Below are 27,465 nucleotides of genomic sequence, written 5' to 3'. Positions count from 1 at the left end.
TCGTGTTTTAGGTGTTTATTCAAAATTAGAGGTGGCAACTTTCATGACAGGAAGATCATCAACTGAATGGGAGACTGTACTCCTCCAGTGTGGTAGCATGTTCAGTACATCTTCATGGTTGTCCTGGAATATAATCAAACCAGAGTCAAGTAAGATGCTAAAGCTTCTCTCGAGACGCAGAAATTTTTACCAAAAGAATATATTACATACTTCTCTACTGAGGCTATGAGTTCCAAACCCATCATTTTTATGATTCAGAGTGATTAAAACCTAAAAATAAACTAGTCTTATACATCACTTTTCATGGGCAGAATTCTGTTCCCTAAAATTTGTAGAAATCCTGACCCTCAGTACCTCATAATTTTGAGATAGGGACATAAAAGGTGATTATGATTAAATGACGTCTTTAAAGCACACGTCAATATAATATGACTGATTTCCCTCTAAAAAGAGGAGCTTAGGACACAGGCACACAGAGGATGGACCATGTGAAGAGTGCGAAGAAGGAAGATGCCTCAGAAGAAATCAACTTTGCAGACAGCTTGATCTCAGAACTGTGATCAAGAACTGTGATCACAGCTTCCAGAACTGTGAGGGGAAAAAAATTTTTCTATTTTTTTGGCTACCCAATACTTTATTATGGAAGCCCTAGAAAACTAATATATCACTCCTGCATGAATTCTATGAAAGACTCAATTATACCTAGAAAAAAATTAAAAGGGGTTAAATTGATATAAAGTTGTTAGGTTTCGAAAAATATATGTTTGGAATATAGTTACCTACATTTAAATATGTATAAATCGGGGAGATGCCATGAAAGAGGTTTCTGAAGAGATAAGCTAAAACGTACTAAGTATAATTATTGGCCATACTTTTTAGAGGCAACACTTCAAAGCTCTAATTTTATTGAAAATTAAAGATCGCTTTATTATATATGTTCTAGATTATTCTAAACCTCTAGTGTTCTATAGATGACCTTTATGTCTAAATAACAAAACTTTAAATGTAATGAAATGAACTTGGGATTTTACAGCTCTCTATTATTTGAAATTTTAGGATGATTCGGTATTATTACAATATTTTTAATAGTTTATTTTTAAGCTTGTTTTACAAATGGTGCCCCCCCTTAAGTCCCCTTTCAAACTTTTTTTTGTCCTCTTTACTGTTACCATTTTTCCAATTAACTCTTCATTTATTCTCCATAAATAACATTAAAACAAGCTTACTGGTACAGGTTGGGGTGGCATATGATAACAATAGATGTGGCATAAAAACATACTTACATACTAAATATCACTGTCCTAAAATTAGATGTCCATTATACATAAATGGGAATTTCCTCATTGCTTTCTTATGCCCTTATTTTCTATCTCACCCTTACCTTGTAGGATAATTTTCTCCAGTACCAAATGCCAGTTTTCCTTCCTCCCCTTCCAAGAAAAAAAAAAAAATTCCTGATTATCTCTTATGTAGAGATATTTACGTTTCTTAACGTAAACCTCTTCTATCTGGAATATGCTTAGAAGGCCTTATCTTTCATGCTCAGCTATCTCATTATTCAAATATAATTTCTCTTCTTTCTAAAAGGAAGTTATTTTTTCCTGCTAAATCAACTGAAACAGTTTTTTTTCTTTTTTTGGTCACTTAAAATAATAATGATTAATGAAAAGCTAATATAACAATATGAAGTTAACAGGGAACTGATTGAAATAAAAGAATTTAACACCCCATCTTAAACTGAAATATAATGTCCTTTGAGGTAGTAAATAGCAGAAAGTATAACAGTGATGGGATATTGCCTTGCACATACACATATAATTCCATTAAAATTCTAAAGAAAAGAATAAATGAATGGCATGAATAAAAAGAAAAATTAATTCATCCATCAAAATTACAGTGGTTTATTGTCATATAAAATTAAAAACAAGACACAAAATTCAATTAAGAAATAAACTGTATCAAACAATTACTGTGCTAAAATAGTTTGGTCAAGTAACTGTGAAATTGTACATCCATACACAGAAATACTGTGAAGTCATTAACATTGGTACTAAAAAAAAAAAAAAAGCAATGTTTTAAGACTCTTAATACACTTTGCCCACATGCAGTTAACAATACGGCTCCTGATGGGTGGGAGACCTTCAGTCATAGTCTTGATCATCCTCTTTTGCTTCACTCCCATTGGGTGATACAGGGACTCGCTCCCATTAGGAGATGTTCTTGGTTGGATGTATTCCTTGGCTAATTAAAGGACAGGAAAAGCAGAATTATCCTTCATTGATTTCTACCTGCACCTCATAACTCTAGTATCACCATGATGGTAGTTTTATATATATTTTTCCTTCCCCAGAAGGAGCAGCAGTAGGCAATGGTCTTCCTATGGAAATGTGATAAAGAGAAAAGCTGTCCCATACCCTGTTCTCTGAACATAGCGGTCAACTTCTGTTACCAGAGGTTTTGCTTTCCTTCACTCAGTCTTTGACTACTTTCTTTACCCAGCTTTTGAAACTTTTGTCATCTTTCATTTGACATTCATTCATTTATATCTCCAGATCTGAGCATAGACTGGGAATTAACTGTTGATATTAGTCATTAGTCTATCTTTCCTTTTTTTGTGTGTGTGTCTAGTTTTGCATATATTTGAAATCCAGTAGGTATTGGTATTTGATGAGGCAAAACAAAAATAAAATAAAATTGGAAGATTTGAACAAGCACGGTTTATAGCTATATCTTCTAAAAAGCCAAAGCTAGTCAAAGACAAAATGCTCTACTCTGGAAAGTAGTGATCTATATCACTTGACATACTCATGTAGACACTCCAAGGATCATTCAAGAGAAACAGTTTAGAGATGATCTGTGTTAAAATTGCCTCAAGGCTTCTATTTATCATGAGATTCTTAAGCATTTTGTGATGCTTATTCTTGGTATCAATAAAATCACACCTCTACATTTTTCTCTACAAAAAGCACATTTCCTGTGCCATTGTGTATGTTTTTATTTAAGTTACCTTTATTCCAAGGCTGAACTGCTCAATTCCATGTTCTGCTACTCTTTACCCTCTCTACATTCTATAAAACTTTTTTTCCTTTTATTATTGCCAATTATAAGAATTGCAAGTGTAATTTCTATAGCAACTACGTATTTATTTTTGTATGCAAAACATGAAATGTAAAAAACTTTAACATGTATCATAAGTCTTTGTGAAACATAAAAATAAACTGATGAACAAAATAGATCCAGAGAAATGGAAGCATGTAACAGACTGATGAATCTCAGAGGGAAGCGGGGAAGATGGGAAGAGATTGAGCAAACAACTTATATGCATATATGCATAACCCATGAACACAGACAACAGTGAGGTGAAGGCCTAAGGGTTGGGTTGTTGCTGGTGCAGGGTGGAGGGAGTCAATGGGAGGAAAATGGGGAACAACATCTGCAATACATTCAACAATAAAGATAATTTTTTTTAAAAGATAAGGGGTACACATGCAATATTATGGGAAATCTATTAAACTGATTAATAATATCATGAATAAATACATGAATCTTTACCTGTTTCTTCAGGCATCATTCATTTTTTCTAATGCTTTTTAGAGTCAGTGCTGTTTGGGTGTGAGATACTCTTCCATTCTGCTTTGAGTTCAGTGTTTTATATTCTTCATTGTGTTCCTCCTTCATGATTACAAAGAGATTGATTTAGAATTCAAATACATGTTTTCAGTTTTCATATTTCTGTCCACTACAGCACATTCCTTCAAATGCTCATATTTTTATTCACTACAGCACATTCCTGCAAATGCAGCTCATGTAAACTACTAAGCAGAGTACAGTGTTTGCTGAGGAGACACACCAAAAGCTATGGGCAGTGGGAACAGTTGAGTTTCTGTTGATATTTACAGAAGCAAGAAGTTATTACCTTTCTTAAAAAATTCTTTAGTAGAAGGTTTACATATATGATTTTCACATAACTATATTTTTGCAGATAAAGGAGGCTGTGAAGAAACAGAGGTTGAGTTGTTAGAGAACAATTTCCTCAAATCCCATAACAATTAACCTATAAAGTCATGTTCTAAATGCTATTGTCACATGAGATTCAAATTCATACTCAGATACTGGTTTTACTGCTAGTTGCACAAAATTATTCATGTTGCTTAACCTCTCTAAGTTTCAGTTAAACAGAAATACCATATTAGGCTAAAACCGGTTTGGCTCAATGGATAGAGCGTCAGCCTGCAGACTGGAAGATCCCAGGTTCGTTTCTGGTCAAGGGCATGTACCTTGGTTGCGGGCACATCCCCAGTGGTGGGTATGCAGGAGGCGGCTGATCGATGTTTCTCTCTCATTGATGTTTCTAACTCTCTATCTCTCTCCCTTCCTCTCTGTAAAAAATCAATAAAATATATATTTTTTAAAAAGAAATACCATATTAGGATTGTTCTGATGATTAAGTGACAATGCAAAAAAAGTGTTTAGCAAATGGCTAGTGCTCTGTAAATATTAGTTGATTTTGCTGCTGCTGTTATTTCAGTTTAAAATGATTTTGTAGATTAAGCATCTGAGTAATGACTTGAAATACATAATATTGAAATATTTTTGGATTTTGCTATTGCTTTTAAATACTTTCCTGATTATAATATGGTACATGACTTCTCACTTAGTGGATGAGTTGTAACTTTTCTGTCTCTTTTCATTGATTGCTATTTTTTTTTAACAGACTTGATACCTCATAGAAATAAGGTTGAATAGGTAGATAGATATCAAGTAATTATACTTATTTTAAATATAACTGTAATATTATTTTTAATTTGGAATGTTTGTTTTATTATCATCAATGTGTCTGGTATGAAATTAGGAACACAGATACAAAAATAGGTTTCTTAAGTTTTACTATTCAATTAATAAGTAAATAAATGAATTTTTCAATCAACTGTTTTCATATTTATTTGCACTTTCAGAATGTGAAGTAGTGTATTCAATGTAATGACATACAAATTTTTAATGAAATCACATTAACTGTAATATTGAAAATATGTTTATTAAAAAATTATTCTTTTACCAGGAACTATATATTCTTTTGGGCAATTTAATATTATTGTATGGCATAATAATATGAGAAATATGTATATTAAAATATGGTAGAACAAATAGATGTATTTTTTTCTCTCTACATGATGTAAGTCCTATTAAAAAGTACAAATAAAGCATAATTAATACTTGGGTGGATAAAGAGGACTCAGCCTATTTTTTTAAGAAGAAAAAAAGGATAATTTATGAAAATTTATTATATTTATTAATATCCCTATAACTTCTAGTTCCTCTATCATATACAAGGAGATGATGCTGGGAAAAATGATATGAATATCTCCTACTCTCCGTAGTTATATAACCTAATTACAATCATAATGGGAAATTTATTAATTTTTTTCATGCAAATAAATGCACTATTTTAAGTTTATTTTTATAGTGTCAATAATAAAAAATGTTCATAAGTCTACAAAACTGGACTGGTGTTCACTTAAGGGCATTTTAACTTATTGCAAAAGTAAACACATAGCTCACAAAGAGTGGACTAAGGCTATTTTGATGAGATTTATGTGCCCAGTAGACCAGAATCATATAGGAATTAGTGATGGATTCTCATATACTATCCTACCATTGAACATAATTAAAATTAGCAAAATTAAAATATAGTACATACTATAGAATAATAAAACCTTGAAAACTCTTTCTTGCCAAATTTCTCTTATACTTCTGGTAGGACCTTTATAAATGTGCTTTATCTGAGAATCTTTTCTTCTTAGTTTTCCCATGTCATGTTCTCAATGACTTCTGTGCTATTTGGCATCTTCTTTTCATATAACATTCTCTAAATAATAGAACAGTGTAGAGACATAATTAATGTTTGTGGCTGACAATAAGCTCATAGCCCATGTTAAAGGCAGAACAATTTACATTTCCAAAATATTTCACATTTCTATTCCAAACTTGATGAACTTGGGGTATTGATGATTACTTTACCTAAACAGTCTCTACTTTCAAATTTTCACTACCATAGCAGTATCTGCACAATATAATCATCATCTCAATTTAGTACAAACAAATTATTGCCTGTAGAATTCTGGAATTCAAAGCATATTTTATTCCAGTATTCTTGTGATGATTTATATATATAGGTTACATATAGAATGAAAGTCATTGGATCTTCAAAATGTTCTAGTAACCATACATTTAAAAAAAATTAAGGGCCTTGTCACAGGATATCCACGCGTGGTAAATATTTTATTGATATTGGCAAAAATTAACATAAAATGCTGAGGAAACAAGACATTTGGTTGCATACACACACACACACACACACACACAAATATTATGGTCATCTTTATCCTCTAGAAAAAAGTCACTGTATTTTGTGAACTGGTAACAATTTAAATTATGTAAGCTTCAAAATATTCACATTCTAATTATTGAAAGTAATTTCATTGCATGTCCAATAATTCAGATTTGTTAATGCTATTGTTAAAAATCTTGCTATTTATTTATATTTTTCTTTTCCTTATGTATCAATTAGTAGAAAGGTATGTTAAAATTATGTTATCTTTAAAGGGGTAATGTTTATGGAATTAAAAATTTGGTAATACCTAAAGGTTCATATAATTTCAGAAGATCAGTGTATATATTGAGCATAATGTAACTTTTGTACTCTCTTACATAAGACAGTGTTCTTACTAAGTATTAAATCAGTTATTTCATCTTTTATGACACGTGAACATTTTAAATATATATATATATATTGACAATATTACACAAATATAGGGAGACAGACACACATGCACACATATATAGAAGAGGAAAAAAGAAGACATTTTGCAAATATCCATACCTTTATAGATGATGAGTCATATTGTGTATTAATAAAATGTTATAATATCAGAAATTACTAAATAATAATCTATACCATTTTATGTTTCCACATAAGGAGTCCAGGGGTCTCACACATTTCTTTCAGAACCTATTTGTTTCTAAATACCAGATTTTATTTTATTTTTATGATATTTCTTCTGTGATTTTAGTCACATCTGAATATCTTTAACCATCACTACAAGCCTTTGCAGTTATTTGATCATATTCTCTTGTCAACAAGCCTCCAAAATTAGCAATTCTTTAACATCTGTATTTTATTTTTATAACTCTAAGTTTTACTCAATGAAAAATTAACTAGTAAAGCTGAAAAAATATCTTCCACATACAAATTTTGTGATGTAAAGTCTAAACTGAGAATTGACATATCCATCAGGGTTATTGAATAGAAGGTTGTTCTGAACATACTAGTAGATCTTTACCTTAGAATTAAACCCCTATCCTTTTCACCTCCCCTTTGGCCTTGATACTAAGGAAATGTTAGAGGTTTCAGCTAGAGTTTTAGACAACCAATCAAATCTGCTGCTTAGTGTTAGGCATGAAGAAAAGGTTTGCAAATAACTAAAAGAGAGTTAGACATACTTTTTAGAAAAAAATATTCTCATTTTTGGAGATTTTTATATTGTTTTATTATAACATTTTATTTTAATGGCCAAAAGCCTATATGTCATATGAGTTGTGACATTATTTTCTTTAATCATTTCCAGATATTTCTAAATCAAGTTCATAACCCAATTTGATTAATAAAATAGAGCTTTGGAAAAAAAGCCAACATCCTTTGCCATAAGTCCGGATCAAACTGATGAGTAAAGTCATTTTTAGGCGCTCCTAGTAGTCTTACAGAAGAATTGAGTACCTTAGATTAGAAATCAGAACTACATGTGAAGACTCAGAAAACTTCACCAGTACTTTTTACCCTGGATTTTGGAGGGGATAAAATTCTTAATTGTTCTTAAGTGGTGGGAAATACAAAAAATTTACTTATGTTAGTTTGTAAATAGGAAGATTATAAAGCTGGATAGTATAACTTCCAAGGTGAGCTATTTGAGATGAAGGAACCTTGTCAAATAAAATTGGGCCATATCGGTATGTGATAAATAGCAGTTGCAGAATTAGTCTTATGTATAGCACTCTGTGAGCTTTATTTCCTTTCACATGTTAAAAACAAAACAAAACTCTTTTTTTCTGAACCAAAAGGGAAAAAAATTGAAAATATCTTAAGGCTGTAAAGGTCAGGAGAATACCCATTTCCATACTGTTGACCTGTCATACTCTGTAAGCCCTCCAGCTTCAGATTTACTAGTGTATCTAGTTCTATACCACATTCTAGCAGGCGTCCTCAAACTACGGCCTGCGGGCCACATGCGAGTGTTTTTGCCATTTTTTTTTTTTTTACTTCAAAATAAGATATGTGCAGTGTGCATAGGAATTTGTTCATAGTTTTTTTTTAAAGTATAGTCCGGCCCTCCAACGGTCTGAGGGACAGTGAACTGGCCCCTGTTTAAAAAGTTTGAGGACCACTGTGAGATGAAGGCATTTCAAATCAGAGAAAGAAAACTACTTATCTCACTCTAAGTAAGTCATTATTTTCACTAAGTCCTCCAAACTGTAATTTATTCATTTGCCTGACAGAAGATTAATGTGTATATACTACATGTTTGAAATAGTTCTGTACACTGAAAATATAACAGTAAATAAGTCACATAATTTCCCCCCAGGTAGAGCTTTTATTCTTTTGGGGGAGTTGGGCAAAAATCAATAATGATTTAGATTAGACAGATAGGTAGTTGGAGATAGATTAGATTAGAGATTAGGTAGATAGGCAGGCAGACAGTGGTTGTATAGGTTACATACAAGAATAAAACATGTTATGGAATAGAAGTGGCTGGGTAATAGGGAAATAAGCAGAGAGAGAATAGGCAGTGAAATATGTCTGGATCAAAATGGACCACAGAACTCAGTGTAAAATGCACAGTCATAAAACTCCTATGAGAAAACATAGTAGCAAATCTAAATGACCTTGGCTTAAGTGATGACTTTTTAGATACAAAGTGATAGGCAAATCCATGCAAGAAAGAACTGATAAACAAGACAAAGACAGTCTCTTCAATAAATGGTGTTAGGAAAATTGGACAGATACATGCAAAAAAATGAAACTAGATCACCAACTTATACCATACACAAAAATAAACTCAAAATGGATAAAGGACTTAAACAAAAGATGGGAAACTATAAAAATACTAGAAGAATCTAGAGGCAGCAAAATCTCAGACATATGCTGAAGCAATTTATTCACCGATACAGCTCCTAGGGCAATGGAAACTAAAGAGAAAATAAACAAATGAGACTACATCAAAATAAAAAGCTTTTGCACAGCAAAAGAAACGATCAACAAAACAACAAGAAAACCCACTGCACAGGAGAACATATTTACCAATGTTATTTCTGATAAGGGTTTAATCTCCAACATTTACAGGGAACTCATACAACTTAACAAAAGCAAGATAAACAACCCAATCAAAAAATGGGCAATGGACCTAAATAGATACTTTTTGAAAGAAGACAGAAGGAAGGCCAAGAGACATATGAAAACATGCTCAAAGTCACTAATCATCCGAGAGATGCAAATCAAAACAACAACGTGGTACCATCTGACACATGTTAGAATGGCTATCATCAACAAATCAACAAATCACAAGTGCTGGCGAGGACGTGAAGAATAAAGAACCCTCGTGCACTGCTGGTGGGAATGCTGACTGGTGCTGCTACTGTGGAGAACAGTATGGAGTTTTCTCAAAAAAATTAAAAATGCAATTCCCATTTGACCCAATGATCCCACTTCTAGGACTATATCTCAAGAAACTAGAAAAACCAATTAGAAAGTCACCCCTAACTGCCCTCCCCTGCAAGCCTGGTCACCCCTAACTGTCCACCCCTGCAGGCCTGGTCACCCCTAACTGCCCTTCGTAGGATCGGGCCTAAATGGGCAGTCGGACATCCCTCGAGGGGTCCCAGATTGCAGAGGGTGCAAACTGGGCTGAGGGACACACACCCCCAGTGCATGAATTTTGTGCACTGGGCCTCTAGTGTAAAATAATCTTAAATGCAAACTGTAATCAAAACAGAAAACTGATCTTTAAATTTATTTTTAAAACTAGAGGCTCGGTGCACGGAATTTGTGCACAGGTAGGGTCCCTAGGCCTGGCCAGTGATCACGGCCTCCCTTCAAGGGGCAACCAGCGGGGCAATTGGGGGCCCCCCTCTGGCACCCACCTTGGCCAGCCTGGCACCACCCACTCATCAGCCCTACCCCCCATCGCTGTCACCAATCCCCTCCCTCTGTGGGGCAATGGCGGGGTGATTGGGGGGGGGTCCCCACTGGCACCTGCCTTGGCTGGCCTGTGGGATGGGGGCAGTTCCTGCATTGAGCGTCTGCCCCCTGATGTCAGTGCACATCATAGCAACCAGTCTATCTAACATTGGATCAACTTGCATATTAGGCTTTTATTATATAGGATTACAGTTGTCATACAATATGACATTAGTTTCAGTTGTACAATATAGTGATTAGTTATTTATATGCCTTCTGAAGTGATCACACATAAGTCTAGTAGCTACCTACAACCATACATAGTTATCACAGTATCACTGACTATATTCCCTATGCTGTATGTTACAATCCTATGACTTATTTTATAACCAGTAGTTTGTACTTGTTTCCTTTCTTTTCTATTGCACTCTCTTTCCAAGATAAAAAAAAAAAAAAAGACTTTATTAATTTTTTTTTTTAAGTTTGATCTGTGAAAGACATTATCTAGAGAATAAAGACAAGCCACAGACTGGGAGAAAGTATTTACAAAAGATATTTCTGATAAAGGACTATATTCATAGAACTCTTAAAACTCAACAATAAGTAAACAAATAATCTGACTAAAAAAAGAGCCAAAGACATTAACAGAAAACTCACCAAAGAAGATACACTTGATGGGAAATAAGCATATGAAAAGATGTTCCACATTTTATGTCATCAGGGAAATGCAAATTAAAACAACAATGAGATACTACTACACTCCTAGTAGAATGGTCAATATCCAAAACACTGACACCACCAAATTCTAGGGAGGGTATAGTGCAACAAGAACCTTCAGCCATTGCTAGTGGCAATACAAAGTGGTACAACCACTGTAAAAGACAGTTGGAGATTTCTTTTGTATTGTGTGTATGTTTGAATGCGTATGTGAATATTTGCATATATATGCATATATGTGTGTGTATATTTGTATGTACTTTTTGCATATAAAAAGCTGTACATATTTAACATACACAATTGATGACTCGATGAGTTTGGAAATAAATATATACTCTCTAATCTATGCCATAAATATATCTGTATCCTCCATTTAGGCTGCTTTGGGGGTTTCCAAGTAAGATAATGGCTGATTGCACTTCTAGTTTGGAAGTGGTAGAAATGGAAAGAAGTATATAACAATTCAGATATTTTGGAGGTAGTCAAGTAGGACTTACTAAAAGATAAGCAGATTGAAGACAAAATAATAATTATGAATGACACACCAATTTTGGATTGAGTCATAAGTTCGATGTTAGTTTCATTTACTGAGCTAGTGAAAACTTGGGGGAAACCAGGCTTTCATGGAGGGGTATTGTCTCTTTGTGACATGTTAATTTTGAGATGCCTTGGAAGACAGTCTGGTAGTTGCTTCAATTTAACATTTGGACATATGAATTTGGAGCTGAGTGGATAAGTCAGTGCTGACTTTAAAAAAGGATTCAACAGCATAGGAATGGTGTATAAAGAGAAGAGAATGGATGGAATAACTTAGAGAAGTATATACAGAGAAAAGAGAAGAGGGGCTACAATACAAAGACAATGCTATTAGAATTGGCTACATGGAAGTTCTTGGTGACTAGTGCATTTCAGTAGAATAGTAAAGGCAGAAAGTCAATTTGTGTTTTCACTGAGTTACATTTTAATCTGAAATATGACTTTTGAATATCATGTTAGAGAATAATCTTAAAAATAATCTTTTTTTTTTTTTTTTTTTTAGATAAAGAAGGTTTCAAATGATTCCCTAAATCCTCAGGGAGGTGCTAACTTTTCCAGAAAAGGTTGAAAATCTGAATATAGAATTGTATTGTCAGCAGATGGAGAATGAATGGTTTCCTGGAAATGGTAAAGAACAGTGGGGTAGGATTTGACTCTGTTTTTACAGCTCTGACTGCTGACTCTGTCAATCAGCAAGGTAGGGCCCTGTGGAAAACCATGAGATACAGTAGTCATTAATTCTTGGTAGTTGATGTAGCTGGACAGGGACTGATCTTTAAAGAGCAGACAAAACCATTATACCTCACTAAAGCTAGCTTTGGAGAGCATACGGGATAGGAGTCCCTTTCTATCCAAGAGTCTGCATTTGTTGTTGCTTTTTATTTTTCTTCATGTTAATATGATTTATGGTCACAAGAGAGTTTAATATTGTTATGAAGATATAAAGTTAACATCTAAATAATATGTAGATATTTCCCCCATTTGACTCTTTGCTGCTTAATTTGGTTTTCTATATGCATTTAGCAATTTATCAGTAAGCTAATATATCTCCTTTAAATTTATTCACATTGGTAATTTGTACAACAATGATGTCATTTATTCTTTAAATGGAGATCATTTGGCCACGATTTTCTATTTAAAAGAAAAAAACACCTCATGATAAGTAATTGTTAAAGTTATCACATAACATTGGCCAGTTTTCTCCCTCATGAAAAATAATTCTACTTCCCTTAACCTTTTGGTGGATACTTTAAAATCTTAATTTATTGGTGTTTTCACCAAATTTTTCTAATAATGAGAAAGCCTAACCTTGATAAAATTCTAGTTCAAAACCTAACCAGAAGATTATAGAATTTATAAAAATGATATCAATTTATACCTATAAATTAGTTCATTTGTTTAATTTGAGTTGGCTTTAAATAAAATAAAATAAGCTTACCAAATGTGTTTAGCTTGGCTTGGAAGTAGAACATACAACATCCATGAACCTGGTTGTGGCTATTTATACTTCAGAGATGGTGATATAGTTTCACAAGAAATAAATATTTTTTCTTTTTCTTTTTTTGAGGAATGCTGCCTTTAATTTATATTTATATTTATTTGAAAGTAGACATTCTGAAATTTGACTTCCTCTTATGATCCCTTTGATTCTTAATTAAAACCGTGGATATGACTTCAAATTGTTTGAGTCTTTGAGTTCAATATCTTCATTCTTGAATTATATCAAAGACTTCATTGATTCTTTTGCATATTCATACAATATCATTAACTTCTACATCTTCACTTGTATGTTATTTGAATCTTTCTAGGTATCTTTCACTTAAGCCTTCATATCCCCAAATTTATCACAGGCATAAGCAATCTTCAACTCCTTCACTTAGTCATCTATTAAGTTTTTCTTAACATCTTTCTTACACTTTATGAAGATTTTCTGAGTCTTTGTATTGTTCTTCACCCCATTTTTAAAAGTATTTGATTAAATATTCAAACCACTCCCTCTTCATAAATTTAGTTTCATATTACTAAACTGTTTCGGTAAATATGCTTTTAAATTATTATCCAAGGCCTACTTGCTCTTTTTTCCCTCCTTCTTTCCCTCCTTCTTTCCCTCCTTCTTTCCCTCCTTCTTTCCCTCCTTCTTTCCCTCCTTCTTTCCCTCCTTTTTTGCATCAGCAGATTCTGTCTCAGTCTCTCCCTTGGCATCTTTCTCGCCTTCTTTCTCGCTTTCTTTCTCGTCTTCTTTCTTGCCTTCTTTCTTACCTTTTTTGCCTTCTTTCTTGCCTTCTTTCTTACCTTCTTTCTTGCCTTCTTTCTCGCCTTCTTTCTCGCCTTCTTTCTCGCCTTCTTTCTTGCCTTCTTTCTTACCTTTTTTACCTTCTTTCTTGCCTTCTTTCTTGTCTTTTGATTCATCCTCTTTGTCACTGGGGCTCTTTGCATCTGTTGTTTCATCTCCAGGTTCTCCAGTCGGCTCCTTGTGCTTCTTTGAACCCCTATCTTTTTTGGAACCTTTCTTCACCAATTCTTTTTCCTCTCCTGTTTCTCCAGCTACTAACTCCTTGTCCTTCTTTGGACCTTTCTTTTCTTTTTTTAAACCTTTCTTCTCTTCTCCTTTTCCCCCTTCTGATTCTGCATCTGACCCCTTGTCCTTCTTTGAACCTTTTCTTTCTTTTTTCAAATCTTTCTTCTGTTCTTTTTCCTCTTCTGATTCTGCATCTGACCCCTTCTTTTTCTTTGAACCTTTCCTTTCTTTTTTTAAATCTTTCTTCTGTTCTCCCTTTTCCTCTTCTGATTCTGCATCTGACCCCTTGCCCTTCTTTGGACCTTTCTTATCTTTTTTTAAATCTTTCTTCTGTTCTCCCTTTTCCTCTTCTGATTCTGCATCTGACCCCTTGCCCTTCTTTGAACCTTTCTTATCTTTTTTAAAATCTTTCTTCTGTTCTTTTTCCTCTTCTGATTCTGCATCTGACCCTTTGCCCTTCTTTGAACCTTTCTTATCTTTTTTTGAAAGTTTCTTTGTGTCTCCTTTTTCAGCTTCTGATTCTGTAGTTGAGTCCTTGATCTTTTTTGACCTTCTCTCTTTTTTTCCACCTGGTGTTTCTGTTTCTAAACCCTTGTCTTTTTTTGAATCTTTCCTAGTTAATTTTAGCTCCTGTGAAACTGCGGATTCGGTTTCTGACTCTAATGTGTCCTTCTTGCCTTCTTTAGCTGCCGCTACATCTGGGCCAGGAGTTGGAGGCCGTCTCCTGGCAGCTAAATAGACAGATGGTCTTTCTGAAATTTGCATTAAAGAACGGTGCATCCATAATGGTCGTTGATAACCTCCCTTTAATTTGTCTTCATCAGGTTTCTGCAGTATTGATTAGAATAATGATAAATAGTTTATATTAGTTTTATAGCCTTTATAACCAGATACCAAATACATTTAACTTCAATCATGAAGAAATTTTAGATCTTAATGAGTATCAAATAAATTGTAGATTTTATAGTTTATTCTGTGTTTATAATGTCATTCTTTTTTGAATGGGTAGTCATGTCTCACTTTGGATCTCATTTCAATTTAGAGTATCTTTATAACTCCTGCAAGGTTATATGTTAAAAGTGGTACAGACCTTCACTCACTAATGACATACCAGAATCTTTCTGTACAAGCAGGAGAGGGCTTGTTTGTTCTTTGACTCTGTGTTTTTTGAGATTCTTTAAATATCTTGCCTAGCCTCCATTTTGAGGCTAACTCAGAAACTATTTTCTAATACCTAATAATTTTATGTTCAGACAGATCATGATCTCTATTGTTACCTTCAAGGTCTCTAGAATTTACAGTGCTAACTGTGCTTCCTACATGGCAAGATAAAAATTGAGTATCATCAGATAGCAAACTGCAACAATGAAAGCTGTACCATGCAGTGCACATTCATTTGTTCAGAATGGTGCATTTTGTTTTCAACTTGTAACCAAATATTTGCAAAAGCTTAATTGAAAAAAAAAATGGAAGGAATGCTAACAAGCCCTGGAAAAATAAATTGAATAAAGGAAGAAAAGAAAATAAACACAGAAGAAACAAGGGTCACTATAGCTTGGATACATTTCCTAAAATAAACAAGAGTTGATGATATATTTATCTTGTAAAACTTTTTAAGTCAACATTTTTATATTACATGATGACTCCAGAAACCTTGTGAAATATTTATGTTCCAAAATTCAGAATCCTGAATTCTATATTACAGGATATGAGGAAACATTGAAACTTCATCAGAGTATAAAGATTTTGAGGGAGTCTTTCCAGCAGGGTAATATTTTCTGAATGTTCGTACTACTTGTAGCATTAGGATATACAGATTTCTGTCATTTTGGATACCTATTTTCTATAATGTAGGTTTACTGAACAAATGGTTACTATGGAATAAGAGGAAACTTTTATACAGTTAAACACTAATAAATATATCCACTGTCTTCAAATAGAATTTGAATTACCTTTAACTGTACTGTTTAATGACATCTAAAAGACATGTGTGAGTTTAATTGAATTGAAATGTAAAATTTAGTTCCTTAGTTACCCTAGCCTCATTTGAAGTATAAAATAGCCACAAATGAAGGTAAATATATAAAATATTTCCATCATCACATAAATCCCATTAGCCAGTGATGATCTGTAAAGACATTTGACTCTACATGCTTTCACAAGGTTCTTACTAGTGACACTTCTTAAAATACTCACTAAAGCTGCATTGTCTTGTAGTTGGGAAGGTCTTGATCTCACTTTTTTTCCTGGCCGCTGTGGTTTGGGAAATGCCAGGGAAAAGTGTTGCTGATTCCATGATTTTTTGCTTAATTCACTGACTGAAATAAGAAAGCATTAAACATAAACTTTAGAATAAATGGCATTTCATTAAAACTAATATGACAGTAAGGTATTACATTTCATGTAAATGAAGAAACAAATAATTAAAATTATGTCTTCATTTATTTGATAGTGTTTGAAATCCTTTACTATTAATATGGGAAAATAAAATTTGATTTTTCTATTTTTCCCACTTTTACAGAAAACTATATAAAATAAAGATTGTGAAACTACAGTAAGATAAAAGGAAAGAAACCATTTTACTACTTTCTTTTAGTCTTTCTTCTAATCCAGTCTAGATTTTGACTTTATATTCTTTTGGTTAGAGTACAATTCTACTGAGAACAGAAAATATGATAACTACTTCTGTACCCTTCAAAGTAATTAGTGCAATAGCTGTTATAAAATGTTCAGGAAATATATGATTGAATCTAAATGCTAATGCTTTAGATCAGCAATTTTCAACCGGTGTGTTACAGCAGGCACAATAGTGTGCTGCAAGAATTTTTAAAACATGCAATACCTGACTATATAGTCAGGAGCACTGACCTCTTTTTCCTTAGATTGCCAAATAAAAATATGACAATAGCCAATATAACAATTGTCATTTGGTGTGAATGAATAAAAATTAAACCTTTTTTGGTCAGATCAGCAAAAAATATATTATATATGCAATGAGACGAAAAAGGTTGAAAATCACTGTTTTAGATCTCCTTAGTAATAATTTTCCAAGCTGCATAAGTAAATTTTATTATACCCCAAACTGCATTGTTATAGGGGGCATATTAATGAAGAAATTGACAAATAAAGGCTACCTGCAGTATTGTGACTGGGAGGATAAAGTCACCTGCAAACTATAATAGAAATAGTTAAAGGTTACCAATGAGGTAAGTGAGAGAGATATCCTCAAAGTATTTGAATGTGTGCAGCAATATTATGTATAAGTGAAAATAGACTTGTCCTGTGAATCTCCTAAAGACAGAAGCAGGATCAGTGAGAAAATATATAGAATGAAAGGCATAATTAAGATCAATATATGAAGAAAAAGCACTTGATGTAAGAAGTCTTCCAACACAAGGTTGACTGGCTTTGTCAATTAATAAATTTTTTGGTCAATTTTAACCATAATAAAATCTGTTATAAATGTAGTAGAAGACATTTCTGACATGAGTGAAAACTTGTTTATTCAGTTTTCTACACTGCCTTTTAATTGTGAGATTATCTGATTGATGATTTCTAATATGTAAATCTGTCCACCTTCATATTGCTGTACATATTTGCTTAATCTACTTTAGATTTAGAACAAAATATCTTTAGATGGCATTTATGGAGCCCTTGAAAAAGGTTCTTGGAGAAAAAAAGTTAATTTTTAATAATATTCTATGACAGCTGTTGCTTTATCACTTTGAATGGAAGATAATTCCTTATGCCTAAATTAATCATACATGTTTAAAAATATATACATATATATATATATTGAACTTTTTCTTACCTGGGATGTAATTATCATATGACCCATAGTTTAGTTTTTGGCTATTAAAATAAGAGGGAAATATTTCAGTTAATGTATAGAAAAATCACTCTATTTTATGGCCATTATTATTCCTAAGCACTTGCCTCCACCAACTAGAGAAATACATTTTGCAATCTCATATCTCTATTATTAGGTAAGATTATTTGATCCCAGAAAAACAGAGATGAGAATATATATATTTTAGGACAAACTTCAACAGAGCTAAAACAACAGGAATAAAGCATAAGAAAAAAAGAGTGTCAACTTTTCATATATAAAACACAGACATTTTTTAAATTGTGAAACCATGATTGAATTAGTTTTCTCACCTCATGCTCCAAAACTACTTGCAATTGAATTTTAACTTATAAAGCACTTTGAAAACACTATGCTTAAGTAAAATCAGCTCCTCATAATATCTTCAGAACTGAACTAAATACAGATCATTCAATGTCTGTGTGTCTGTGAATGTGTGTGTGTGAGTGTGCACCACAGTATTGACCTGGATTTTGATTTTTCATCTGTTCTCTAAGAAAATATGAGAAATTATGTTGCAAAGTATTTTACATTTATAAGTTTCCATTTATTGTAGTACTATATGAGCATATGTCTAAAAAAAAGGATAGCTATAGTCTAATTTTAATGTATTTGTAATGGAGGCAAATATTTTTATTTATTAGATAAATATTATTCTACGTCTTCCCAATTTACTATAGAAATAGAGTCATTGTTGATCATGAGTGGGTATGGTCTTACACACACACACACACACACACACACATACACGCATTTCAAAACTCAGTCTTTAAAAATGTTTAATGTAATAATTGAATACAATTTAGGATGTGTTTGACTAATTATCTGATCTGGTGGGGGCAGGTTGTTTGTCTGCTTTTTCAGTTTTGTTTCTTTTTTATCTGAGGACATGCATTAAAACTACTTGCCCCTCTATAGCTGAAACTCTAGGTTTGGATCTAACCAATGTATATTTATACAATGCTGAAGAAATTTTGAAGTATAAACATGGTTATGAACTTCTCTTTTCTAAAAGCTCTGAAAGAGGAAATATTTCAGGTTTATGAAATAATATTATTAAACTTGAGATTTAAAAATATACATTGGCATTGTCCACTAATTCCCTGTACAATATATAGGACATATTATTTGATCATCAAGAATTTGAATTAAAAATCAGTAACAAAAAATATAGAAAATATACAGAAATTGGATACAGTAAAGAAGGCCAAATAGAAGAAAATTTGATTCATCTGAAATATAGTGTTGGAGGAGAGCTTTTACAGATCCCTTGGACTGCCAGAAAGACAATCAAGTGAGTCCTAGAGCAAATGAAGCTTAAAATATTGCTGGAGGCAAAAATGACAAAACTGAAGCTGTCCATCTCCTGGCACATCATGAGAAGGCAGGGTTCTTTGGAAAAGGCAGTAATGCTGGTAAAAATAGAAGGTAGCAGGAAAAGAGGAAGACCAACTATGAGATGGATTGACTCCATAAGAGAAGCCACAGGAATGAGTCTACAGGAGCTTAGCAGGGCTGCTGAGGATAGGACATTGTGGACATCACTCATTCATAGAGTTTTCAGGAAGGAGTCTGAGCCAACTCAATGTTATGTAACAACAACACAAATATTTGAAAAGGGAACAGTCCCTTCTAAATAACCAGTGATCAATCAGAAATCACAATGCATACTTAAAATAAAAAGCAAGTGAACAATAATATATTGAAAATGGTGGAATACTATGTACAGTTCATACAGTAGAATGTATAGCTTTAATTCCATATTATAAAAAACTTAAAATCAATGTTTTAAATCTATGTTTTATAATTAGGAAAATATCAAAAGTTATACAGAGGAGATCATAAAGCTATAAGTCAAAATCAATGGTTGAGTAAACAAAATTAGAGCAAATTTAAAATTCAGAAATTTGGATTTTTTTCTTTAAAGATTATTAAAATTGCTTAAGTTCTAGGAAGACTGATGAAGAAGAAGAAAAGAAAACATAAATTACCAATATTAGTACAGATACAGATTTTATAATTACATAGATTTTAAAGAATAATGAGGATCATCATTTATAATTTATGATAATAAATTCAACAACTTAAGTGAAATAGATGAGCTCCATGTAAAACTCAGTTTGTTACCAACCTGGCACAAGATGAAATAATAAAAATGTGAATAGCTCTATAATTATTAAATAAATTTATTTCATTATAAAAAAAAAAAAAAAACACCTTCTGAGAAAGAAAAGCACAGGCCCAGACCAGTTTACTGATAAATTAAATAAAAACATTCAGGAAAAATACTGTACAAAAGTTTTTCAGGAACAAGAAGAAGGAGAAAGATATTTTAATTCATTTTTGAGACCAATATAAAAACCCTGACTCCAAAACTCCTCAAAGACATTACCAGAAATAAATATTCTAAACCAGTTGTCGGCAAACTGCGGCTCGCGAGCCACATGTGGCTCTTTGGCCCCTTGAGTATGGCTCTTCCACAAAATACCATGGCCTGGGCAAGTCCATTTTGAAGAAGTGGTGTTAGAAGAAGTTTAAGTTTAAAAAAATTGGCTCTCAAAAGAAATTTCAATCATTGTACTGTTGATATTTGGCTCTGTTGACTGAGTTTGCCACCACTGTTCTAAACTAATATATTGCATTAACATACACCAAGATTCCTTCTGAGATTAGATGAGATCAAATGTGTTCAGGTTGCTTGGCCTTAGTCACAAAAATTCATTAACTTGTTAACTAACCTTACTGAAAAGTATGTAAAATGGCTAATACATCGTGATTATTGAAGTTTACTGTCTGACATGTAAGGTTGATTTGATATATATATATATTAACCATTGCAATCATTCTAACAAGAATTTATCTGATTATCTCAAGATATGTAGAATAATTTTTGAAATAAAAAGTAACATTTCCATTCATAATTAAAAACTCTAAGAAAGCTAGGAATAGAAGGCATCTTCCTTAAATGGATAAAATGTGTTCAGATAATACTATTAAAATAAGTCTTAATGGTGGAATATTGACTGTTTTTCCTCTATAGATCAGAAACAAGGCAAGGATGCTTACTGCTATTCAACATTGTAATCCAGATCCTATTTTGTTTCATAAGGTAATAAAAGCATCACAATTGGAGAGGAAGAAGCAAACTTATTTTTTCAAAAGACCTGATTGAGTAAATAGACTATACAATCACATCTACAAATATTATTTTTAGAGCTCTTATGGAAATGTAATCTATACTAATAATAGAGGAATATGCAAATTGGTCGGGAAGCCCTCACACAATGACCGAACAGCAGGCTGTGTAGGGTGACCAGGCCATCGGGGGGGGGCAATGAGGGGCAACCAGGCCAGCAGGGGGGGCAGTTAGGGGTGACCAGACCAGCAAGGGGAGGCGGTTAGGAGTGATCAGGCAGGCAGACAGAGGCCGTTAGGAGCGATTAGGCAGGCAGGTGAGCAGTTAGGAGCCAGTGGTCCCAGATTATGAGAGGGATGTCCAACTGCCAGTTTAGGCAGTCAGACATCCCCCTGAGGGGTCCTGGATTGGAGAGGGTGCAGGCTGGGCTGAGGGGACACCCTCTCTCCCCCGTGCAAGAATTTCGTGCACTGCGCCTCTAGTAAAAGTATATGATACTAGAGGCCCGATGCACAAAATTCGTGCAAGAGTAGGCCTTCCTCTCCCAGCTGCTGGCACCAGCTTCCCTCTGGTACCCCAGATCTGGGCTTCCCTCGCAGCCCTGGCTTCTTCAGGTCTAATTAGCATATTACACTTTTATTATTATAAACAAAGGCTAATTATATAAACTACATTTCTATAACTAGAGAAATGGCAAGATATAAATATAAGAAAAAAATACAATTTGCAATAACATAAAGATATTTAGAGATAAGTTGCTTGGAATATATGTAAGACCTGTATAAGAAAACTATTTTTTTTTCCCTCAGGGAAAAATATATTCTGATTAGAATGTCCCCTTTATACCCACTAGAGCAGGTAAAATAAAAAATTAATTACATCAACTATTAGCAACTCTGTAAGCATCTGACATATTCATCATTGGTGGTAAGTGTAAAAATGGTACAGCAACTTTGCAATACCATTTGATATTTTTAAATAAAATTCAACTTACACATGTTCTTTGTATGATTTAGTATTTCCACTAGTAGTTTACCCATGAGGTCTACAAAGAGAATTGGACAAAATATGGGTAGCAGCTTTATTCATAATGACCTAAAACTAGAGTAACACTAATATTCATCAATTGGAGAATGCATAAACTGTGATATGTTCATGTAATGAAATACTTCCCAGCAATCGAAGAAAATGAATTATTGATATATGCAAATATGGCAACATTGATGAATCCAAAAGTAATATTATACTAAGAGAAAATATCAGAAACATAAAAATATATACCATACAATTTAATTTCTATGATTTCAAGAATAGGAAATATTGTTTCTTATAACTTAACAGCCATCCTTAGGAGAAGGGCCGAGTGGATTGATGGGAAACTGGCACAATTTAGCCTAATGGTGTGGTTGAAAATTTATGTTTCTTAAGATAGGGTTAGTGATAATTCAATAAATTTACATCACTTTCATTTTTATTAAGAAGAGCTTATAGGATGCCCAAATAGCAATGATTCAAATACCTTAATGTAAATTTACACATGCGATATGCAATTAAATTAAATCAATCTTTTTGAACTAGAGAGCATTTTCCTACTTTTTCCTTTAAGTCTGGTTCTTCTGGTGGCAGCATCTCTCCCTTGCTTCTCTGGGACATTCAAGAAAATTTCTAGAACCAGAATGCATTTGATTCAATTTTTGAAGTTTCTTATTAAAAATAACTCTTAGTGTATCTTTTTAATTTTGAAATCATTTTATATAAATATTTATTTGCACCCTTTAAAAATAAGTCCCTCATGACTTTGAAGATGGTCTAATTTAATTACTTGCTTTAAAAAGAAGAAAAAAATGCAGCAATTATGTCAATACAACTATTTCTTGAATTAAGTCTCTGGACATATATAAGGAAACAAATAGCTAATACTTCATCTTAAACAAAATGGAATGGCATGCATAAGCCACAAGTCTGCCTTCATTTCAGGTCCACAACATTCAATCATTTCAAGATGTCTCAGTATTTGGGAGCTTTTGTAAGTAATGAAGGTATTCATTGTCAGCTTTCTGAAATGTTAAAATGGGAATCTAGATTTTGGTTTTCCTAAGTAAATAGTTGAGATCCCAAAGTAGGAGACATGGGGAACTTTATCACTTATCAATTAAAAAAAGTTGTTTTTTAAGGGGTAAACATTTAGTTAACCACCTTTGTTTTTGTTCTTAGTCTGAAAAATGTCAATCTAAGTACAAAACACACCTACATTTACTCTTGCCTTTAAGGATATCTCTGTATAGTTTTTTAAAAATGTTTAATAAATTCAAAGGACAAGGGCTCTCATTAATGTGATATTTTCTGCAGTTTCATTTGAAATGCCCACAATATATATCTGAATATTCCAAGATATCTTGCCAGCAGGATTTGGACTTTTAGATTCTGCAACAGATGTGTGGCAACTAAGGTTGTAAAGGTCTTGGCAGGAAGTTTTCCAAGGACTGACTGGGGCCTAAGTTACTCTTCTTGTATTTGCTAGAGGGGTCTCTACATAAAGGCAAAGGTTAGTTGCCACATTACTATCATCTTGCTGAGAGGTAACTGTGTGATATGATGGAATTTCCTTTTGTTTTCTAACATTTATTTGTGCAGTGTTTCTCAACCTGGATTTATTTTGAATGCCCTTCTCCAGGGGATATTTTACAAGGTGAGATATCTTTGGTTATAATTGTGTGTAGGCTTATGTCCATGCTCCCTTGCATGCTGATCCTGGCATCTAGTTGGTAGAGACCAGGGGTACTGCTAAATATCTTAAAATATACAGGACAACTCCCACTCCCAATTCTCAACACCAATAAAGAATTATCCTGCCTAAAATGTCAATAGCTCCAAGGTTTACAAACCTTCTATATCAAGGTGAGTCAACTAGGTCAAGATAGTAAGGCAGGTCCTTATTAGTGCAGTTCAATGGAGAAAAATATAAAATGTATAGTGGATATGAGATCTGGAAGCTAACATTGGAAATTTAAAAAGTTTTTCTCCACATCTGATGCCAAATATTTATGAAAACCTTTCCCACGTCCTTCATAAGTCTTAGACCTACAATTTAATATTAGGAATGGAAGGACTGAGTTGAGTGACATACTTAAGTTAGAGGCAAAGACCATAAGGGGTGAAGCCATTGAGTGGAGTTGTTAGATTTGGACAAATATTAAAGTGGAATAGATGAGAGGGGGGAACTGAGCTCAAAGAAGAGAATTTTCTTTATCAACTACAACTACAGGGCAATAACACATGTAAGTCTAAACTTAACGTCCTGTCATTGTTAAAATTCAGAGGAAAGAAAGTAAAAATTATTTTCTGCATTTCATCTTTTCTGTTAAATGAATTGGAAGTTACCAATTGAACCCAGGGAAATATGAATTTTTATTAAGGGTTTTGTGTGCACTTCATTTGCTAACAATCAGGCCATTTGATTATGAATTTAACCACTGTCCTTCTATAATAGCACAAGAGTTTTGAGATCGCCCCAGAAAAATAAAATAAAGAAATCATCATAACACTAAAAATAATGTTTAGCCATGCGGTGAAGTTCTTTTAAAGCCATGCAATGATCATGATAATAGTAATGTCAATATATTATTATGCTTAAACACTTTACAATAATTACAATAGTTCTGTCATGTTATATACCCTAACATAGATTGCTGTGTAATAATCAACAATTCTAAAGTGATTATGACAAATACACTCAAACCTTTTTCTGAAGTGTGTTCTTTATGTTGTAATGAAGTAGGCACCAGTGCCAAGGGGAAGCCTGTTTTGTTTATTAGTATTTATTTTTAAGATTTGTGTTTTATCTTTCCATTAACAGTACTCTCCAAATAAAACCCAGTTACACTTTTCTTTATATTTTAGAGTTCATGCCATTGCCTTTGTTTAGTGTATTCATAGTAAAAAAAAATAAACAAGTCATAATTGAAAGGTTTTCTTCCCCTATCTCATTTTAACACAAAATAAATTAAGCATCAGGAAATAACTACAATTAAACTTCCCATTCTGAATTATCTTCTTTTATTGCAAACTACTTTTGTATACTCAGTATTTCTCAGTGGGATACAATTTGCATTTAGATGGTATTCTTTGGGCTGCCCCACTTATTAGCAAAGGTTTGGTACCTGTGACCCAGGCCTTCTAAAGGTCAATAGCACTTTCCATTTACTGTGATTATTTTTTTTTAATTCCCATAAATTTCCAAATGACCTCTAAGGAGTCTTATGTTCAAAAATACAATAACAAAAAATGAAGTAGAATCACATTGAAAAAGCCTTATCTAAAGCCATGTCTGTACTTTACTGAAGTGAATGAACTAGTTAAGTCTTGGATTAAAACAACCTATAATGTTGCTTGAGAATGTGTCTTGTTTATCAATGGCATGATAATAATGTAACAAACATCTCTTTACACTAAAAGAGAATAAATGTAAAGCTACTTAGAGCATTTCACTTATTTAAAAACATAAAATTTGAAAAGAGGACTTACAATCTTGGTACAGACATTATCCCCACCTATCATTTGCCAGGACCTAAGCACTGTAAGTTCAAATTAGTGATGTTGAGAGGTGACATCATAAAGAGGCCAAGAGCACTAGTAGTTAAAGGGGAAAAACTAAAGCATCTACTTTTACTTGTGTTTTAATAGTCTCTAATATTCAGTCTAAGATTGGTATTTACTCTCATTATTACTGACTAAATATTCAGTCTAAGATTGGTATTTACTCTCGTTATTACTGACTAAATAACTACTGATAGTTCAAAAATAACATTGATTTAACATCTTAAAAATACTTGTTTCAATTTTTCATGTAGTTTTAATTTATTAACTGATATGACAAAAGGATGAATCTCAGTATTTATCTGTTAAAATCAGTTGCAATCCTATCTTCCCTGAAATCCATGTGATTCTTGTTAAATCCTTTGCATAACTTAATATGGCCTTTTCCCATCTTAACCTAATGGATTGCTCACAGATACAAGCTTTTTTAAAAGGCTGGATGCCTATTAAAATTACCTACTTACAGATCTGAGTTAGATAATTTTACCCCACCTACCACTCCACCACACTAATAGATGAAAGTAATTACTATACAGAGTAGTATTTGACACATTGCCATTATCTATATCTCTTTGGGGGAATTTCAACTGATTTTTTTTCTCATAAGGAATACTCTAAGTCAAAATATCCAAAGTTATAGGAAATGTTGGAGTTAAATTGCATTTTTATAAAGATTGACCTTTTAAAATATTAGTGTTAGAACTTTAGAAAGTGTTTCAATTCACAACATGTCATATGGTCATTAATTTCAGAAACCAGCATGAAAAATATATGGCTAAGTCAAAAAGTGAGGCAGAGATTTCAATAGAAACACCATCAATTTCTCACAGTCTCTGGATGTTACTAAATTTCTAAAGAATGTGTTTGGGCTCTCTGCAAATTGATTCATTGAATTACCAGTTGTTGAACCTTTACACTATTGGTTACTATTAATCCAAGTTAATAAACATCTCTTTTATAATTTAATTTTTTAAAATGAAGGTGACATTTTATCAAATATATTAAAAATATCTACAAGTGTATTAGTCTGCTCAGGCTGCCATAATAAAATATCACAGACTGATGGCTTAAACAACAGGATGATTTTCTCATAGTTCATGATAAAAGTGCCAAAAAATACTGAATTCTATTGAGAGCTATTTTCCCAACTTGTAGATGATAGCCTTCTACCCATGCTTTCATATGGCCTTTTTCTACTTAGTTTGTAAGAATATAAGAAACATTAAGGGAATTGACACTGTATATTTTTAATTTTGTTAATTATTGTTTGGCATAAAGAGGTATTAAATTCAAGTCTGTTTCTTTAAACATAGAAGTCTGCAGGTAGAATTACAAAGGCATCCTTATTCCAAGATTTAACAATTCTGTCCTCTCTTTTGGTTTAAACTTGAGATCTCTCTATTTATATATAGATGCTAGATAGCCAGATGACTGATTGATTGATATACAGCGTGTTTACCAAAAATGTGTACACATTTTGAATAATTATAAACGCAGGGTTTATTAAAATACATTTCATTTTCAAAATGTAACAGTCAGCTTTAAGAGTGTGTATACATTTTTTTGGGATACCCGGTATATAAAAGCCAATCCTATGAGTATACTTTTTAAATTAACTCAGAGAGTAGACTGATGGTCGCCAGTGGGGAGGGTAGTTGGGGGACTGAGTAAATAGTGAAGGGATTAAGAAATACAAATTTGTAGTTTAAGAATAGTCACGGAGATGTAAAGTGCAGCATATGGAATATAGTCAACAATATTGTAATAACTGCATGGTGCCTGGTGGGGACTGGAAATATCAGGGGAAACACTTTGTAAAGTATATGATTGTCTAACATTTTGCTGTACATCTGAAACTAATACAA

General features: G+C 32.9%; 1 protein-coding gene across 6 annotated transcripts; it reads right to left on the bottom strand.

Annotated features, from left to right (window-relative positions):
- Window positions 1-25,545, bottom strand: CYLC2 (cylicin 2). 6 transcript variants are annotated; one of them, XM_054727121.1, is made up of 11 exons: window positions 22,598-22,654; window positions 17,812-17,852; window positions 17,135-17,173; window positions 16,197-16,318; window positions 12,921-14,828; window positions 5,699-5,866; window positions 3,917-3,992; window positions 3,553-3,672; window positions 2,103-2,241; window positions 1,382-1,430; window positions 1-123 (listed from the first exon to the last, which is right to left on the bottom strand). In XM_054727121.1, exon 5 carries the CDS (start codon window positions 14,778-14,780, stop codon window positions 13,548-13,550), a length of 1,233 nt encoding a protein of 410 aa, XP_054583096.1. In that variant the 5' UTR covers window positions 14,781-14,828; window positions 16,197-16,318; window positions 17,135-17,173; window positions 17,812-17,852; window positions 22,598-22,654; the 3' UTR covers window positions 1-123; window positions 1,382-1,430; window positions 2,103-2,241; window positions 3,553-3,672; window positions 3,917-3,992; window positions 5,699-5,866; window positions 12,921-13,547. The 6 variants fall into 6 exon arrangements, with proteins under 6 accessions (XP_054583096.1, XP_054583091.1, XP_054583093.1 ...); XM_054727116.1 differs by lacking the exons at window positions 17,135-17,173; window positions 22,598-22,654 and adding an exon at window positions 25,529-25,545; XM_054727118.1 differs by lacking the exons at window positions 17,135-17,173; window positions 22,598-22,654 and adding an exon at window positions 25,529-25,545 and having other exon boundaries at window positions 5,715-5,866.
- Window positions 25,546-27,465: the final 1,920 nt, after the last annotated feature.

The sequence above is a fragment of the Eptesicus fuscus genome, chromosome 15, assembly GCF_027574615.1.
Source record: "Eptesicus fuscus isolate TK198812 chromosome 15, DD_ASM_mEF_20220401, whole genome shotgun sequence".
Taxonomy (NCBI): Eukaryota; Metazoa; Chordata; class Mammalia; order Chiroptera; family Vespertilionidae; genus Eptesicus; species Eptesicus fuscus.
This window is presented reverse-complemented; position numbering and strand designations above follow the sequence as displayed.

What these genes read in the sequence shown, in the direction of transcription:
- CYLC2 (XM_054727116.1), bottom strand. An exon ending in ATATGATAATTACATCCCAG is followed by an intron (nt 16,319 to 17,811) that starts GTAAGAAAAAGT and finishes TTCTTATTTCAG; the next exon opens with TCAGTGAATTAAGCAAAAAA. An exon ending in TACAAGACAATGCAGCTTTA is followed by an intron (nt 14,829 to 16,196) that starts GTGAGTATTTTA and finishes TCAATACTGCAG; the next exon opens with AAACCTGATGAAGACAAATT.